The sequence below is a fragment of the Marmota marmota genome, unplaced genomic scaffold (assembly GCF_001458135.2).
Source record: "Marmota marmota marmota unplaced genomic scaffold, marMar, whole genome shotgun sequence".
Taxonomy (NCBI): domain Eukaryota; kingdom Metazoa; phylum Chordata; class Mammalia; order Rodentia; family Sciuridae; genus Marmota; species Marmota marmota.
Window position 1 is genome coordinate 21,105,232 of NW_026000142.1, and position 20,254 is coordinate 21,125,485.

Sequence of the window (20,254 nt, forward strand, 5' to 3'; positions counted from 1 at the left end):
TAAACTAAGTGCAATTAAAATGGCTTTAAGCAGAAGAATAAAAATAAAAATAAAACACTTCAAAGAAGTTAAATGACTAAACCTAGGAAAACTTCTCTCTTCACACTAAAAATCTAAATAACAGACATGACACTTAGACAACAACAGTGGCACCAGCAAGTATCACACAAAGTTAATTCTTACTTTTCACTACCATACTATGAAAGTTACCATTTATTCCTAAGTATCAAAAAAGGAGTGTTCCAGGAGGGAGTTCATTGCACATTGTAGTCTAGTATATTCTATAATACTGTATAATCTTTTTTCTATAATGTTCTATATTATTTTTCTTTTCAATATTAAATATCTCAAGAATTTAAATAGAAGATGTCAACTTCATATTAAAGACCAAAATGAGTCCCTTTCTTTTCTTCCCATTTTTCTACCTCTAATCTTAAGATATCCCATTACTCTTTCACCTCTATCAAATAACTAAGAAATTAAGAATACTAAATTTACTTATAACAATTTAATAAATACCTAAAAGATATAAGTAAGTATCTAAAAGTAACCTTTTATTTGTTACTTAAATTTTTGTTTTCGTTTTGAGAGAAGTCAAAGAGTAAGAAAAATAAACTAAAAGTATTTACAGAAAGGGCAGAAACTTAAAGACACCAAATCACAGATGTGATCCTAGAAAAACTAAGGCAAAAGTCCATAAAACAAAGAGTTAAAGCAAACAACACATTTCAAGTCAGACAACCATCAGGGATTTCAGTTGTACAGAATCTGTAATGACAAAATAGGCCACCTTTTAAAAATATGAGGCATCTATTTCTGGACTAATGTCAAAAAACGGCTACATCTACTGTCAATAAAGCAAAGGTACACAAGAGTGTGCAGTCTGCTACCATTTGTACTGGGAAGAAAATGAGGGATGTGTGCTTGTATGTGTATAAAAGGTCCCTGGCAGAAGACACATAAACCATGTAGCAGTAGTTGCTTGAGCAAAGAGGAACTGGGGGATAGAATAGTGAAGAAACTTACTTTTTGCTCTATATCCTTTTTCCCCCCACCTATAGGCACATAATACTTATTCCAAAAGAAAAATCTATTTAATTTACAAATCAAATAAAATTATATCAGAGATGAAGAAGAATTTGTAATTTAAAGCCAGGGAAAGAGTCAAAAACAAAAGCTGAAGACTAAGGCAAAGAGAAAAGGTTAAGACCGGTCAAATGGTATAATACATATGGGCTTGGTGGACCTTAAAAATGAGTCAACACCCTCCCCAGACAGAAACCTTTTATGAACTTCTAGCTTAAGTAGGAATTAATACCAGCTTATGGACAGCCCAGTGTAAGCAGAAGTTGAGACACTCAAAGATAACTGAATGAGCTTAAAGATAAAGGTAGCTATCCTAATACATTATTACTGCCCAACCTGACCTGGCCTCTGAAGGTTAACAAGAACAAAAACATGGACTTGCAAGTTCTATCTTCAAATATCTGCATAAGATATATAGCAACACCAGAAAAGTTGTTTAAATGCAATGTGTATAACCTAGTTATAATGGAAAGAGCCTAGAAAGAGATGGGTCACTGAGGATGTGCTTGGAAGTAGATTGGGACAGGGAGGAACTGACACTCCTAAGATTGGGAGGGATTTTAGTCCCTAAGTCATGTGGCCCAAACTTTAAGGTTTTAGTCAGCCTTGACTTAAATATCTTCGTACTAAATAAGAGGTACTTTAATAGAATTTAGGTTATCCAGATATGCAAGAGTTTACTACCTTGAGGAAATTAAACTTTCTTAGTTATGGGACACAATAAAGAAATAATCCTTTTTAAATCCCAAATTAGTTTCTCTGTGCCATTCAGTGCATTTCTACCTTTATCTTTAAGCATTGCCTATAAATTAAACTATTGGTTATTTATAGATTTAAAATTATAATATTTTCAGAATTTGCCTACATAAAAAATAAAAGGAAAATTTGCAGGGGACATTTCTTTTTTTAAAGAACACATTTCAAAAGATAAACATTCTTCACTATTCTATCCCCCAGTTCCTCTTTGCTCAAATGGCTTTGGAATGACACCATTTTAGCCCCTGATCTTTAGCTTGCATAGTAAAGTGTTGGCAAAAAGAAAATAGGTATAACCAGAGTACAATGAAAAAACAATTTCACCTTTAAATATTTATCTTCTAAGATTAAAAACAGTACAGAATATGGTTGAAAAGGCTTTTTTAAACAAGATAAAGCATTTATGAGTTAATCTAGTCGAACTTCTCAAATAACACTACAATAAGCTAAAGCAGTATAAAATAACCTTTAATAATAAATATTCCAAAAGAAAAAACCTTTGGCAAGAAATATTACTAAATAGGAAAAGTTATTAACCTCATTTCCATGGTATGAGAAAGAACAAAAAGAACTTTTATATTTGTTTAAAATTAGCAAAAATAAATCATTATTCTGTTATGCCAGATATAAATATCGTACAAAAATTTATTTATTAAACATACTGTATTTATTATAGCAGAATATGACTTGTAATTTATTTGATAACCAAGGACAATAATCAAAAGTCAAAAAAAATTTGAAAGAGGTTAACACCATCTAACATTTAATTCAGCAAAAATTTGTGGATACAGAATGCAAAAAGGCAAAAATCATAAGAACTATAGATGAAAAAGAAATGTGTCTTAGAAAGTCAAAGAAAACAATTTCATTTGATTAAGGGATAACCTATTTCTTAGAATTCTCAAGTAAAACAAATATATGTGGTTCTCCTTTACATTATAAAAACAAGCACCTCAAAAAAATTCTCATCAATAGTTACACATAAATTATCTATTACTTTCAATTTCAGAATTATTTTAGGAAGATAGTAAGCTTTAAAATGATGACAAGAAAAATAAATAAATAAAATGATGACAAGATATTCTAAACCTTTAAGTGTCCACTAGTTAGTTGCCCATCAGTTGTGTCTATTTGCTTATTCTTGTTTGACTGAACAGTCTGTAATGTCAGAGAAACCAAATTTATAAAAACGTTGACAAGGGGATTATAAGAATCACAACAACCTAGGACATTACTGACAGCACAAGGGTGCTAATAATTCTCAATCATTTATATGTAGTAACATCTATTCTAAAGCATTGAATTGCAACTGTAAAAATATCTTTATTTTATAGCCAGTTCTTATAATAATCTAATAGAAACTGGAATGTCTTTTTTTCCCCTATCCTGTGCTCTATTAAAGATATTGAAAATACAGAAACTCCAGAATTTGGTAGGAGGTGAGTCACATAAATAGAGATGATAAGGTAATTAATCTAGAATAAATTGATATCTCAGACATTCAGAGTAATCTACTATACCAAAGCTTTTGAAGACCCAAAAAAATTTAATGCCTTTTGAAAATTTATAAATATGACAAAAGATAACAATGGATTTTTAAAAGGAAGCATTTTACCAGCAAAGACGCCACATAATACATTTCTTTAAACAACTCTATTTGAAAATTAATATATAGTATGTAGTATTGAAAAAGATTTTCTATATCAAGTCAATATTTATTCATTTGTTTTAACATTTAAAAATTCTATTAAAAAACTAATATATATATATATATATATATATATATATATCTTAATTTTTTTAAATTATGTCTAAGATTTCTAGATAGTTTTTAACTACTGTGTAAAGACTGAAAAATACATCCTAAAACATTCATACCTGATCGAAAGCATTCAATTATTTGCTGAATACCAGATTTGGATGTCTGTAGTGGTTGCTGTAACAAAGGAGGATCTCCAGGTTCCAGGATATAAACTACATGGAAGACAAACACCCACCCCAACCCCCACAAAAAAAGGGTTATTTAAGTGATTTACTATTGAAGTAAAACAATGGTTTTGCTACAATTATGTTAATGAAAATCACATTTGCATATATTTTTATATATACACACACATATATAATTCACCACCATCTTTGTAAGGCAAAATGAAACAATGAACAGAAAAAGCAAATAATTCTCAAAGGCTAAATTAAGGCTACAAAAGGCTAGACATTAGGTTTAAATTACAGAATCATTTTGTACACATGCTATACATTTGCCTTTTTATTCCCATTAAAGAAGAGTCACTACGTTTAGTAAAAATTATAAGGCTAGCTACACCCAATTAGCCATTCCAAAAGTCTTTGGATAATCTGGTATATCTCTCTGGACAATTATAAGAGCAAAACTAAAAACCTACTAAGAAGTAACTGAACAAGTGCACAATGATGGATTTACAAGAAAGTTTTCACCTGAAGTACTCTACAACACTGTATAAAATAAAGAGAAATTTCAAGCAACTTTTTAAAAAGTCTCTCAGTAGGCACCAGACGAAACTATGAAACATTCATACAACAGAATCTCTCACAACTATTGAAAGCATGAGCTTAATCTACATGTACTGACATCAAAGGACGTCAATAATTATTAAGCAACAAAAATGACATAGACTATGACCCCACTTACATTAAAACATTTAAATATACAGAAAAACATAAGTTCAATATATATTTATGTGTATATAGAAGCTAATATAAAAACAGTCTTGAAGAGATACCAACAAAATTTAGCAAAACTCCTGTCAGTGTTGGCTTATAGGAATGATGTTCCCTTTCTGCCTCACACATCACTATTACTTCAGAGCCTGAGCTTTTAGAAGTGTACATTTTAGAAGCAACAAAATTTTTATATAATTTTTCCATTTTAAGATAAAAATTCTCATTTTTATATATTACCTGTACTTTCTAAGATTCTTGGATTAGTAGTATAAATATATAATTACTCATGGTAATATCAATCAAGGTAGCTGAAAAGGAAAACTGACTTTTTCCATCAGTTATCAAACAAAGAGAGAGGCTGTGGTAGAGAAAGGTGAACCATTTTAATTATCTCTTTTTAAAACATGGTAAAGTGTTCTACTCAAGTATTACCACCATAACCCAAGATCATTGCTTGGTATGGGGAAATAAAAAGGATAACTTCAATAATTTGTGCTGCCACTGCTTCAGGGCTTTGGCTTGGATAAGCAATTAGCTTTTGACAAAGGGACTGATGCCTGCTGTGCTATGCATATAGAAGCAGCCTTAGATGCATCAAATCAAGTGCTCAGTGTACACAGACAGAGGAACTATGGTTGCAGGACCAAATCATTTCATTAAGCAAAATTTTCCCAATTTTAAGAGAAACTTTAGGAGTGTTTTAAGTGAATTAAAAATATATACACACGTAACTCATTTTGAGAACATATGACATTGGCAAAACTGCAATGATAAAGAACCTAATACTACACATCTGGACTGCCTGCATTTTCATTTTCATTCTATTTATTAGATATAACTGGAACAAATAAACTCTCTGAATTCTTTCACTTCTCTAAAATGGGGACAATAAAAGCATCTAAATCATAGGATGTGTCAAAATTAAATAAGCTAGTGCAAGAAAACTGCTTAAAACAAAGGCTGGATTATAGTAAGTGCTTAATAAACACTCTATTATCTTCATGATGTACAAATCAACAGCTTGCCTGACACCAAAAACTGAAAAGTCTTTTTACAAAATCCAAGTAGAAATCAATCTCTTAGACAGTCTATTAGCAGATTGATAATACTGTTTATTTGAATTCAGTGGTTCTCTTTTCAGTGTCTGTTCATCATAGCAATTTATAACTGTTTATAAAATAGAATAATTACAAAAGAAAGGGTGAAACCCCTTCCAATGTAAAAAAAAAAAAAAATCAGTTCAAGGTCTGCTTTATAGGATTCAAGAAATCTAGTATTAGAGAATGAAAAAATAAATAAGGTAGGGACATTGGAGGGGGAGTGGTGATGACAAGAGACTTCACCCTGCAGCCCCCTTTCCTCATTCAGGTACATGCTCCAGAAAATCACCTATAATACACCAACTCCCAGTTCCACATGACAATACCTAATTTTAAAGCTAGAACAAAGTTTCCTACCCATCTCCCTCAGATCACTGATACCACCAGAACACATATTCATCCTGAGACAACATTTAAAAGTAAGCTAGGGTTAACCTAGCTCTGCCTGAATGTATCCATATCTGTAGAGCTCCCACTATAAAGAACAATTCTTTCTTCATTTGAAAAAACACTCTCAACTCTAGGAAACTTTATAGATTAATACTCTATAAATCTCCTCTTAAATGTCCTATCATTCTTCCCATGATCAGGCCCATCCACGTTATGACCATTTAAACAAAAGAAAAAAGAAAAAAACTGCCTCCAACCAAAAAACCAAATTCTCAGAGCCATCTTTTCAGACAGCTTGCCAAGAACAAACTCCCCAGAATATAACATCCATTTTTGCCTTCTATATTAAAATGTTCCTTAAAGATCATTCTAATTATGATGTCTGGGATTTGCTTACAAATAATAGGGTTTGGGGAAGTAGTTGGAAGGTAGAGAAAGGCATTGTGAATATAGAAGAAAAGAGATTGTCTGGATATTGATAATTGATGGAGTTGTGTTAATTATTACATCAGATTCCTTAAAATATTCTATTTTGAAGTTTTTAAATTTCTATTTTAAAAAATTCTTAAAACATAACTAAGAAAATATTTCACATACACTGACAGGCTTATAATACCACTCACTCTTCACTATAAATTGACCCATCCCATCAAGGCACAATGATCACAGAAATATTGCTCTCATCTGAGGAGTCACCCAGTATTCATAATCCAAATGAGGACAGACTGCTCAAGAGAGCCAATTAAAGAATTTCTCAAACATCATGTCATCTACTTTCCTCCAACTGAGGACATCCCTTTAAACATTATCACACCATAACAAATTTCTTTCAATCCTGGAAACATCCTCCCATTTAGCAAACACTTTCCCCTGAAAAAAAATAATAATGAACTACTCTGTTAAGTAAACAAACTTCTAGCTTTCCATTGAACTAAATCCTCAAAAAGTATTTGATTCTAGCTAAGAAAGCAAAGAAATAATAACTACTTTTAATCTCATAAGTCTGAGTATTAACCTACACGGAAAAGTTTCTGGGAGAAGAAAAATAAAATTTTAAAGTAGTACAATTTTTCTAATTTCCTGTCAACAGAAGACAAAAAAGCAAAAATACTTCAGTATACATTAAAAAAGTTCTATTTCAGAAAACATTTTTTATGTTTAAAAAACATTAAAAAACATGTTTATAATTAAAATTCTCTAGTAAACATCAATTACTAGAATATATTAAAGGCATGTTAACAAATTATCTTATTTACATCCATCTCTTTTGACGCAAAAGTTCTATGAGGAGCCCAGCAGTGGCATATGCCCATAATCCCAGCTCTCAGGAGGCTGAGGCAGGACAATCACAAGTTCGAGCCAGTCTGGGCAAAAAACATACTGAAATCCTGTCTCAAAATAAAATAAAAAGGTCTGGGATATGATTCAGTGATAGAGTTCTGGCATGCAAGGGCCTGGCTTCAATCCCAGTACTAGAAAAAAAAAATTTATGAAGGAAAGACCTTATATCTTATTCACCATTTATACCCTCATTGCACTGGAAAGCACCTGACACTTAATAGGTGTTCAACAATAACTGGTTAAAAAAATAAATGAGCAAACACCGGGCTGGGGTATAGCTCAGTGATAGAGTACTTGCCTATCATGTGTGAGGCACTGGGTTTGATTCTCAGATTCTTTATTTAATTAACGTAGTTAAATAAAAATAAAGGTCTACTGAACATGCAAACACTTCTTCCTAAATAAGATAATTTCATTAATTTAACTCAAATGAATTGAAGTGTTCTCAGAAACAAACTAGAATACAAGGTCAGTGGAATCTAGTATAAAAGGCATTCACATTCTAAACTTTAAAACTAGCAAACACCATTCAACTCCATAAAACATAAGCAATGTAGCCTCAAATACAAAAAACATGCAGTGTGAAAGGGTATGGAAAGTTAGGTCAGGGACAGTTGATCACATCATAGGATTGACTACTTTATTCTAACAGGTGAATTATTACTGATCTCAACAAAGTGAAGTAGACATAAGGCCACAGTACAAATTTTATTCTCATGTGTAGTCAATTTCTTGGAAATGGAAGCTCTTTCCCTTTAGCATTGCTGTTTTTCCCCATCATGAAATTAGTTAAAAATGAATTTATTGTGATGACACTCAGTACATAAGTGCAATCACTCCAATAAAAAAAGCAAACAAAAGTTAAAAAAAAAATCTAGTAACTTCTAAGTTCAAAATGATAACACCTGCCTTTGAACTAGAAGAGAGTCATCTTTATTTGGTTTAGTGACAGTATATACTTGATTTCCTTTTAAGCTGCACCTCTAAATGTCACAAAGCACATCAAAGTTCTAACTAGAAGAACTGACAATGGTTTTTATACCACATCTATCGAATTAAAGTTTGTTAAATCTTCACAAGACTCCAAAAACCTTTCATTTCATAAATTAAACTAATAGTTTTGTCCTAACAAAACCTGATTCTCTCAGCAAGTTCAACCATCTTTAACCCAACTACACTCATTTTTTGACTATTCTTTAATCAAAATGCATGAGAATGCATTTAAGTTTAAATGAAACAATTTTCACAAAGATACATGCTAGTATTCTACTACTATCTTTTCCTATCTCTTCAGTTTTAAACACTCAGAGCATAGGGGTACGCTGCTGACTGCAGACTGCCTTCAAAGAGCAGAAAAAGAACTGAGTGATTGATCTTGTGGAAATGATTGAAGGTGACACTTGCAGTACTTTCTTTAAGAGATCAAGCAGGGGTGACCTCTTGTTTGTACAAGCTTTTAGCTTCATAACTGTTTTTCTTTGCTGGGGAAAATTATAGCCTATTTTACTTAAGAATGATTTCTTGGGCAATAGGCAAAGAAAACCAGAAGGAACCAAAAGGCAAAGTGACTCTGATGGAGGGCAAAGTCATTGGGGGGGAAAAAGGGACATACCTGGTTCACAGCATCCGTGATGATGGTGGTCAGTTTGACAGTATTTATCCCTCAAAGGCATTTTCAGTGGGTGCGACCTACTTTCCTTTCACTGCAAGAAGCTCTTCATTGCGGCTGGGCTGTAGAAAGAGACACAAACCCGTCACTGACTCTGAACTTCCTGGGGGCTCTGACTGCATTTCCAGATATGTTCCCATCACAGCTTGCCCTCCAATGACCCACACCTTCTTCTCGAAAAGGAAGCGGACCGACAAACGAACCAGTCTCCAGCCCGAAGTATCGGCACAGGTTCATCACCCTACCCGGAAACGCAGCCTCGCGCGCGCAGCGCGGCGCAAGGAGAAGGCCTGGCCGGCTGCGCGGGCGGCAGCGGCCTCGCAGTCCTAGGCGGGCGGGCGCGCGCGGAGAGGGTGGCGCGGGGCGCGGCGGACCTTGCCGGGCTCCTAGGCTGCCGAGGTACGACTCCCGCCGGAGGCCGGTCCTCGCCGCCCCCTCCCGCCACGCACGTGCATTGGGGTCTCCCTGGCGCAGCCCCGGTGCCCAAACCAAGTGCGCCCAACTTACTTAACTNGGGCTGCCGGGAGGAGGCCGTGCGGGTGGCGCTGGGGCAGCGGCTGGGATGTCAGGCCGGCTGGCATCTCGCGCGCGCGCGTACGCATCATCCCGCCGGCGGACCCAGAGCCGAAGTCCCGCTTTGCGCGCACCGGGAGGTGTGAGGCCCGCGGTGGCAGTTCGCGCCGCGCTGGGGTTTGGGTTGCTATGCCAAACTGTTGCTTTCGCCGAGCTTCTTTAAGAGGAACCGACCACGAGAGGGTTGGGAAAACACTAGAAGAAAACTTTAGGAAAGGGGTTGCAGATAATGTGAGCTGTGGATGGTGGTGATCCAAAAAGGCTATTCGTGCGTCTATAAATGGCAAAAATCGAACTTTGCGTTTTTTTCCCTAGCCAACAGTTTTGAAACTCTGCGTCCTGGAACTTGGGAGGGGAGGGGATCTTCATCAGGTTATCAGGGGAGAAACAGTCTATCGGCAGTAGATCGGTATTTATTCCAGGAGCGCTCTGTTGTTAAAATCACAAAGTGAAGTTGGGTCACGTGGGTAGTACTCACTTTCCCTCCTCTTCAGTGGTGCCCAAATCCTGCTCGGAAAATCTCCGATGATCGCCATCGTCTGTCAAATCTGCAAACCCAAGGCTGCTTCAGGGGAGCTAAGGAAGCCCCTCTGCCTCCTCCCCAACTCTGAGAACGAAACTTTTGCCTTTGATAACTTAGAGCAAATATGTGTCCACTGACGGGTAACTTTAAGGAGAAAAAAGAGCGTCTGCCTAGTTTATCACCGCCCTTACCAATATCACTAAAACCTTCGCAGTTATCTAATTTAAGCTGCCAGTTTTCAGGGGCCTGAAAAAGTAAAGTTTAGTATACAGGCTCTGTGTGTCTGGGAAGAAAAAGAAAGGAAAAAAAAGACCAAAATACGTTTTCAAAATCCAAAAGAAAGCTTGTAAATTGATGAATTTGCTGCTGTAAAAATGTCGGGTGGAACATTTGTGTCTTTCAGAATTGTAGCAGTTTGATTATGGGGGTACCAGAAAGGAGTAGAAAAATAATCTAGATACACATTAACCAGCCACATAAGTAGTGTTTATGCTATATTTATCTGTCCCGTGGTCAAGACGCATCACCCATTACCTGTCTCAGATTATAAAGTGATTTGCAATAAATTATGTCATTTCTATGTGATGGTGTTATGCAGCCATTATAACATTTTGTCTAATAGTTGAATAGAATATGCTTAGCTATAAAAATGAGTATTTTTTGAAATGTGACACCTTAACAGTGGAATTACATGTGACTTATTTTCTTTATGCTTTTCTATGCTTTGCAAAATTTCTAATTAAACATAAAAAAAAAAACCTTGAGCAAAAAAAAAAGTTAAAAGTCAATTAGGCTGTACTGTGAAATGGTATAGAATAATAATAAAGCACAACCATAAGAACAAAACTAAATATACATTATGAGTGACACTATGCCATAAAAACTGAAATGAAACAAAACTAATATTTGAGGTATTTGAATGGTAAAATTGGAGGCATATAATCATTTCCAGAAGATCTTTTCCTACTTTTGCATAAGGATATTGTTACAGATTAGAAAATGAATATTTTCTAATTTATGGGAGTTTGGACTTGGAAAATGAATATTCCCATAAACCTGAAAAGACTTTATGTCAGATATGTAAGAGTTATAAATGTTTGCTGACTGGATTTGGAGTTTTTTTTCTAATGTAAATATATGCTGTGTCATACATAACATTAAAGTTCAAAGTGGTCATTACTAGAAGTCCTCAGAATTGCTTGCTAACATAACTTTCGGACAATCTCTTAAAAATTAGAGACAAGATTGAAATGTGCCTGTGGGTGAAACAAATATTAAACACTGATTCAAAGAATTTAAAAGATGAAAATAAATCATGGAACTTATCAAGTAACCCTCATTTTAAAGCTGAGAAAACAGACCCAGAGAATATATTGATGTGCTGAAAGTTGTAACAGAACTGGGTTTGGGACCTAGTTAGTGCTCTACTGTAATGACAGTAGTAATATCTGAAGTGTACTGAATAGTTTATATGTTTTAAGCTCTGGTTTTAATTCAGTTAACTTTATAAATCCAATGCATTTTGTTATCCTTCCATTCTACAGTGAGGAAACTGATATAAGAGATTAGATAATTTATCAAGGCTGATAGGCTGTTAAGCCAGCATTTGAACCGGAGCATCTTGGCTTTGGAACCTGCTAACTTAACTTATGCTGTATTCCTTCACTGTGTTACTTTTACTAAACCATACCTGTTTCATATGCATATATATGTATCTGTGTGTGTATACACACATGTATATGTGTGTATATAATTGCTGCATAAAAAAATCACCCATGATTAGTGACTGTTTGGGATTACATTGTATGTGAAAGATAAACCAGTGGAGCCTGCCAATAGTGAAAGGCAATATATATTAAAATACTATGTGCCAAGCTCAAGAAGTAGAAATTGGGTTGCTCAGTCATAAGAATTCAGTTGAATTTCGCAGAATTCTAGAGTTTAAGGGGCCTTAGGACGTCATCTAGACTTATCACCCTGCCTCTGAGAAGGTGTACAAACCATCCCAGGAAAATCTGCCTTCCTATTTGTTCATTGTTCACTGCAGTAACCTACATTAACACATTATTATAGCATTACGTTTTGATCCTTAAAAGTCTGGAATTAGTTCCTAATGATTAACCCTAAGTCTACTTTAAGTATAAAAAGTAATTGTCTCTTATTCTCAAGGTGAGAGAACACTATCCTCAATACACACTCATGCATATATATCTGTGTGTGTATATGTAATTGCTGCATAACAAACCACCCATAATTAGTGATTTAAAGCCTTTGAATGTGCTCTCAATTCTTAGATCAGTAATTTGGACTAGCCTTGTCTGGAGTCACGCAGCTGCTGGAGTCATCTGGTAGTTTGACTGGGTACAGTCATGGCTGGCAGCTGGTGTTGACTGTTGACTGGAACTCTCCCTTTGTAGCCTTTCATCTTCAAGGAGAATAGTCTGGGCTTCCTCATGTGGCAGCAAGCCAAGCTAGTAGAGTGGAAGCTGCAAGACCTCTTGAGGCTCTGAGCTTGGCAGTTACATGACATCATGTCCACCCCATGCTCTTCGTCAAAGGAGGTAAAAAGACAGCCAGAGATTTGGAAACTGGAGAGAGAGACTCCTCCCTCTTGATGAGAAAAGCAGCAAAGTCACATTCAAAGGAGTACACATTCAGGAATGGAAGGAGCTATTGTAATGAACTTTGCATATAATTTATCACAATATATAATTACCTCAAGAATGATAACTTATTAGAACTGATTTGTTTAGTATGCCTTCAGGAACAACAAAACAAATACTAGTCAAATATGTTCTTTAGATTGACATTGGGTCAATTTAGTGACCTTCTGAAGATAAACTTTGGTGATTCTTTAACTTTCCTCACTGGTCTTGTTTTTCTCATCATTACTTTCTTTTAGATCCATTCTTAGTTTCCCATCTGTTCTAAGCAGATCCTATTATAACAGAGTAACAATCCAGCATCAAGGAGAACCAATCATAGTTCTTACAGGATCTATATACTCTTGCTAGCTTTGATTATAAAGTGACATTTTACAATACATAAGTAAATCTATAATTAGGTACAAATCTAAGCACAGCCCACAGTAGAGACTGAGCATTTAGAAAGAGCCATATACAAATTGATTTAGGAGAACATATATTAAACTGTCAATATGTTTTTAGTTATGTAGAATTTAATATGTAAGTACAAATAAGATGAAAAAAGAAGATAATACTTTCCCCAAAATGCTTATTTTAAGGAAGAAAAAGAGTAGATTATAACTGGGTGTGTTCTGGTTTAGACATGTCATCCAAAAGCTCATGTGTGATACAATACAAAAAAGTTCAGAGGTGAAATGATGAGGTTATGAGAGTATTAACCTAATCAGTGCATTAACCCCCTGACAGAGATTAACTGGGCAGCAAGTAGGCAGGTAGGATGTGACTGGAGGAGATGAGTTATTGGGGGTGTGCCTTTGGGGTCCATATTTTGTCTCTGATGAGCAGAGCTTGCTCTCTGCTTCCTGGTGTAATATTCCCAGCTGCTTTTCTCTGCCAAACCCTCCACCATCATGGTCTTTCTCTCCTCCATCCCAGAGCAATGGAATCCACTATGTAATATGGACTGAGACCTCTAAAACCATGAGCCCTCAAATGAACTTTTCGTCCTCTAAAATTTTCTTGTTGGGACTTTTGGTTACAGCAGCTAAATATTGACTAAAACAGGGTGTCTGCCCTGGAGATAAAGTGCCCACTGGAAACCCCCTGATAATGGCCCTGTATACTCCATTCATGGTACTAAAGGTACTCTTAAGTCCTGCTGGCCAGGTGACACCATGATGCATGGATGCTCCATGCTGTTTTGTGGGCACCAAACTATACCTTACTGGTATTTCATTCTAATGTATTTCATAAAGCATTTAAGTGAATTCCACAGAAAATTACTTTTTATAGTAGAGTTTTTTTCATAAGTAATTCTGCAATGTAATTTAATATTAGCTAATGATAAATCTGTCACTGATTTCAGACATATTAAGAACTATATATTTTTCATCAAACTCATATGAAGATCCTGGGTTGGATGTATTATATTTCACAAACAAGAAAACCATGTCTGAGTTAAGATTTAACCCTACATCTGAGTTCAGAACCTGTGCAGCAAGTTACATATACTGTGATGATTTCTAAAATTTTATCTCCAGCTCAGATCTCTCCCTGGAGCCTCTAAGTTATATTTCTAACTACCCATGAGACAGACCATCTGAATATCCTAGGCATCTTAAAATAAGCAGGACCAAAACTGAATTTATCTTTTCACCAAACCTGTTCCTCCTCTTCTATATTTTAATAACAGTGTTGCTATCTGCTCAGGAGCTCAAGGTAGAAGCTTTGGAGTTAGAGGAGCATGTGCAAAGATGCAATCCAACCTTGGATACCTGTATCCAAGGTTTCTTTTTCTCACTCATCCCTGACACTGAAACTAGAACTTGAAGCTATTGGTTCCACCAATAAAACAGTTTTCTTTCTCCATGCACATATCAATCTTGTAGTCTCAATCTTCATCTCTGAACCACTGAAGTAATGACTTCCAGAATCTCTCTACCTCTTAAATCTCCTTCACTCTAATATACCACAATATCAAGATACTTAAAATCCAAACAAAGCTGATGTTACTGCATAACTCAAAAATCCCTTTTGACTGCCAGCTGCATACATGAATAAGCCAAATTTTATCAAGGAGCGTTAAGAAGAGCAGGTATTTTGGAATCCAAAGTTTTTCACAAAAGTCACAATTTTTGTGACTCTAAGCAAGTGAGAACCTCTCCTGAGCCTCAGTTGTCTCAGCTGTATAGTACTTTCAGGGTTTTGAGAGAATAATTAATGAAGAAAGCCACAGAAGGACCCAGAACACAGTACACAATATTCACTATTATAACAGCACACACTATGCTCTGAACACACTGGACTTTTTACCCTTTGCAGAAACCAACAAAGCAAAGAATTAAAGGGGCGGGGAGAGAATGTGGAACACAAGGGAGTTTCAAAGGAAGATGATAGAGGTGTGGGTTATATTGGTATATTGTTTTATTAAAATTGTACTACTAACATTTTTTTCAATATATGCATACTTTAAAAAGTTTAGTGGGGAAAAAATCAACTTTAGTGTTTTGATGTAGTTAGATCCTTTGTCTAATATGACATTCATTTTATGTAATGAACTATAAAAAGACAATTTGGAATCTCCTATGATATAGAATTAGAAATGCTATACAATATATACCATAACTGGATACTTGAAACTACTAGCAACTTGTAAAGGCTGTGATTTTGTTTCTAATATTTGAGGAGTGGTTATTTTTGTTTTTGTTATTAAACTTAATTTTTGAAATAATATCAAATTTAATTGAATTGTTAGAATGATAATAAATAATTCCCAAGCCCCCTCTACCCAGACTCATCAATTTTGTAATATTATCTCATGGTTATTTTATTTTTCTCCACTACCTCCACCCCCATTCCATATACATATATGATTTTTGGAACAATCTAAAAGTAGGTTGTATACATGATGCCCATTATTATTATCCCTTATTATTTCAGTGTGTAGTTTCTGAAAGGGCTATTAGTCTCTTACATGATCACAGTACAAATTCAGGAACTGTCATTTAATCTGCAGTCCATGTTATAATTTTATCTGATGACAAAGTATAAGAAAAGATGTTTACTTTTGGTTTATGGGAACCAAGCTAAAAGTTCACAATCCATACTCGTGTTAGCCTAATTATACCTTTTATGGAATTTTCTCTTAAGTAGGAGATCAGTCCTGGATCACATTGCATTTAGGTGTCATGTCTCCCCTTTATTCTGAAACGGTTCTTGAGCCTTTCATTGTCTTACTTGACAATGATATTTTGAATAGTACAAACCAGTGTGTTTTGTCATATAAGTCAGTATGGATTTGACTCTATTTCTGTTGAGTTTAGATATTTTTAATAAACTGCCATGTAAAGGATGTGGTATCTTCTCAGGATATCACTTCCAGAGGCAATGTGATATCCATTTGGTATTAATCTTGATCACTGGTTTAAGGGGTTATTTAGTTTCTCCCCTGTATAGTTACTATTTTTCCTTTTGTTTTTAGTAAGTAATTTGTGGGGAGGTAACAAATGTTTTATTATAGAAGCTTCTTTTTTAAATGATCTTGATAATCCTACTTAGTTTTTAGAATTTATCAGTGTCAAAGAAGAAGTAAAAGATTAACTGTTAATTGAGTCAATAATATAATAAGAAACTAATGAACTAATGATCAGTTAGGTAACTGGAAACTTTGGGAGGAGTATTTTTCATACAATACAAAATTAGACAAAGTTTATAATTATCCTTGGTGCTAATTTATTGTCAGTAAATCCATTCAAATCACATTTATCGACTATTATATTCCAACATCATGAGAAAGCATGAATATACCAATGAATAAGACAAGATTTTTTCCCTTTAGTTAACAAAAACGTTAATCTTAGTGTCCGTGTACTGGGTCCTAGGATGTCATGAATAAGATAGGATGTTCTTATACTCCTGGAATTTCTAGTCTAATTATTGAAGAGCTCCCAGTCTAATAAGGGAAGTGCATAAAATGTGTATTATTTCATGATGATAACACAAGATAAGCACAAGAGAGATGACCATGGCCATAGAACTTATCAGGTTTCTAAGAAGTAGGTCAGGAAGACAACAGCAGAATTTGACAGGGACAGGAGAATATAAATAGCATCAGTTTTTCAACTCACTTGAATTTAGGGAAGAGAAATAATAGATGATGCATAATATGTCTCTTTTTCCAAGTAAATTTATAATGTTACCAAGACCTATTTTGTCAAGGAACCTAATAGGTAACCTTTTGTTATATATTTGGATAGGAATTCATCTTAAATCACAAGTTGTAAATGCTATGTGATTGAATTTGAATAGGTAATCACTGCAGAGCTTTGTATTTGAAATCATATCATCAAAAGGCATTTTGACTTTTTCATTCATTCTCTCAACTGCTTCTCCTCATGGGCAAAGAGGTTTATCTACAAGGGTAAAAACAAGGCTAAAGCTCAAGACTGTGGGACACAATGAAGTTAGCTCTTTTATATGCATGAAATTGTCAGTCTGACTTCATTAGCATCTTGATTGAAACTACCAAATCCAAAATCTTCTCTGGAACAGTGAGATTATGCCTCCTATCTGATGACAAAGTATAAGAAAAGATGTTCACTTTTGGTTTATGGGAACCAAGTTAAAAGTTCACAATCCATACTCGTGTCCCAGGACTTAGCACCAGTGGAACAAATCATCAACAAAACCATAAGTTACAGCTAAACACTGCATGAATAGAATATTCTAATTAGATGATGGTGCTTATGTGTTTTTTAGTTCTTTTATTTTAAAATGGTTTCTAAAGTGGCACCCCAATGAACATAATAATCACATATTTTATCTTTTTAAGTTGACATTAATTTTTCTCAATCAAACTCCCATTTTCTCAAATGCAAGTAGTAACTGAGAAATCTCTAGAATCAACATAAGAAAATATTTCACAGGAGATCAGGAAACTTAATGAGTGTTTGCTCTAGTTACAAATCATTAGCTATTGACAGTCAGCAGACTGTTGATAAAGCAATCTCAGTGTTATGACTGTCATCTAAAGAGTAAAGAAAAGGTTAGATTGGTGAAGGAATTTGAAAGGGACATCAGGGAAGTACTCACTCCTTCTATGCAAGAAGAATAGTTTCCAGGTAGGAGAAAGCCCCACTGATTCCATTGTTCAGAATCTCAGCAAAACCTGTGATGTCAGAGGGCACTAAATCATCCAGTGACCGCTTGATACTGGAGTCCACATCTTTGCTGTTTTCATTGGCATACAATGGCACTTTCTTCTTGGTACTTTGTGAGAGAATACCTAAATCTACTGTCACTCACTTTTCTAAAATAAATAACCTTTGGGAAAAGAGTGAGTCATCATTGTGTTTTTAATGCTCTTATTGCTAGAAGAGATAGCATGCCAGAGCTCTGAGTGATGGCAGTTTCACTTATGGGAACAAAGTTTCTTTACATTTCTCAGAAGTTTTTTTTTGGGGGGGAAAGGAACTATAATAGAATATTCTAAAATTCCCCCATCAATGTTAGTTCTTTTATCTTAATCATTTGATAAACTGAGAACTATAATACAACCAAGGTATTATAAAAAACCCTCACTTTAAAAATTTTTCCTCATTTTAAATACTCAACCCAGCTAGATAAATGAAGATACAAATGAATTTGTATTTATTTGTAACTGAAGATAGAAAATAATGCACAACTAGATAGATAAAATGAAAAGTCTAAAGGCTAGAAAATTTTGAGCATATTTGGGTTTGCATTTTATTTAACTGTCCCTTAGGATTTTACTTAAAGAAAACACAGAAATTCTGATTCTGGGAATTAAAAATAAGTCTAAAGAAGATATTTTATTGTCTACTAGTTAATCCTGCATTATCCTTGTGTTAAGAGGCAGAAAATAATTCAATAAAAAAATATATCAAGAGGTAGCAAGAAGAAAGGAAAAGCTAGCTAAGGTTTATTTGAGTCATTTCTTCATACCAGACACTAGGCTGGCCACTTTAGATTCATTATTCCTCTTATAAGCAAAGCAAACCCATTAATCAGATTTAGTTTAGCCTTCATGTGTCTTCTGAACATAGAAATAAAAGATGATACATATTCCCTCCACTAACTTTTTCTGTGACCTAGGAAAGAATCATTTTTCTCCAAACTAAAATACTTGAGATCTGATACAAGAGAGATGCAGAAATTTGAAAATTCACAAAACTGTTACTATACTCCAGGAGTGAGGGGTGGGGAGGAATAATGTCTGGGACACGTCTGACTCTCTAGAAACCAGTATTTGTCTACATACCACAAACTAGTTTTTTTAAAAAATCAACAAATGGAGACATATTCACTTGGAGAGTGCTTAGATACAGAGGACATGAAATTACGTCCTTCGTGAAAAGTACGAAGTGGAGAGGTTTCACTTAGCCAGCAAAGACTGCAAATACACATAGGGGTGTTAGATAGAAAACAAAATATATGTGTTCTACATACCCATCCTTGCTAGAGTATGAGGAGCACAGCCAGATCAATATCAATGCAAGGGAATAGAAAACTGTCTAACCAAACTGTCCTAAAATTGAATGGATTGCCTCAGGAGGTGGTAAGTTACCCATCACTTAGAACCATTGGCTGGTCCCTCGGTAGAAATATTATAAAAGAAATTCAAACTTAGATGGAAAGCTGGGGAGAGGGGTTTACTTTGAAGTTGATTCATACCCTGGAATTGTGCAGAAATGAAAGGGATATACAGGTAATTGAGCATTATGCCTCTGAACTCATACAGGCATAAAAATAAATAAATAAACATTTTTTACATGAACTACACAATAAGAGACCTGAATTAGAAAGGTCAAGAAAAAGTAAGCTGATTAAGTTAGAATATATTGTTTTTACTCACTAGTTGTTCTTATTAGTAGGTCAAGTAATTAGTTTATGTCTCAGACTTTCATAAACTGAGACATAAACCAATTACTTGACCTATTAATGCCAGCACTGGTAGGAGGCATTGTTATTTTAGCCTTTATAAATATCAAATGTGACACTAGAGTACTGTCATTCATTCAGGTAACAGGTATTTATTGAGCACCTACTATTTGCCACTCACAGTACTACAGGTTGGGAGATACAACAGTGAAAAACAATGACAGACAATTAGATCCCTACCCTCATGGAGTTTTTATTTTTATTTATTTTTATTTTTTTATTTTTTTTTAATTTTTTATTGTTGGTTATTCAAAACATTACATAGTTCTTGATATATCATATTTCACCCTTTGATTCAAGTGGGTTATGAGCTCCCATTTTTACCCCATATACAGATTGCAGAATCACATCAGTTACACATCCATTGATTTACATATTGCCATACTAGTGTCTGTTGTGTTCTGCTGCCTTTCCTATCCTCTACTATCCCCCCTCCCCTCCCCTCCCCTCCCCTCTTCTCTCTCTTCCCCCTCTACTGGCATTCATTTGTCCCCCTTGTATTATTTTTCCC

General features: G+C 34.8%; 1 protein-coding gene across 3 annotated transcripts in view; it reads right to left on the bottom strand.

Moving 5' to 3' along the window:
- The window catches only part of Znf800 (zinc finger protein 800), a 192,237-nt gene that overhangs the window by 9,482 nt on the left and 162,501 nt on the right, over positions 1-20,254 (bottom strand). For 2 of the 3 annotated variants that reach the window (XM_015488302.2, XM_048786067.1), the window contains exons 2-3: positions 8,986-9,104; positions 3,721-3,816 (exon numbers count right to left, since the gene is read on the bottom strand). In XM_015488302.2, the coding sequence (XP_015343788.1) occupies positions 3,721-3,816; positions 8,986-9,046 (157 nt within the window). In that variant the 5' untranslated portion in view covers positions 9,047-9,104. The remainder of the gene's footprint in view (positions 1-3,720; positions 3,817-8,985; positions 9,105-20,254) is intronic. The other variant, XM_048786068.1, reaches the window with a different exon arrangement.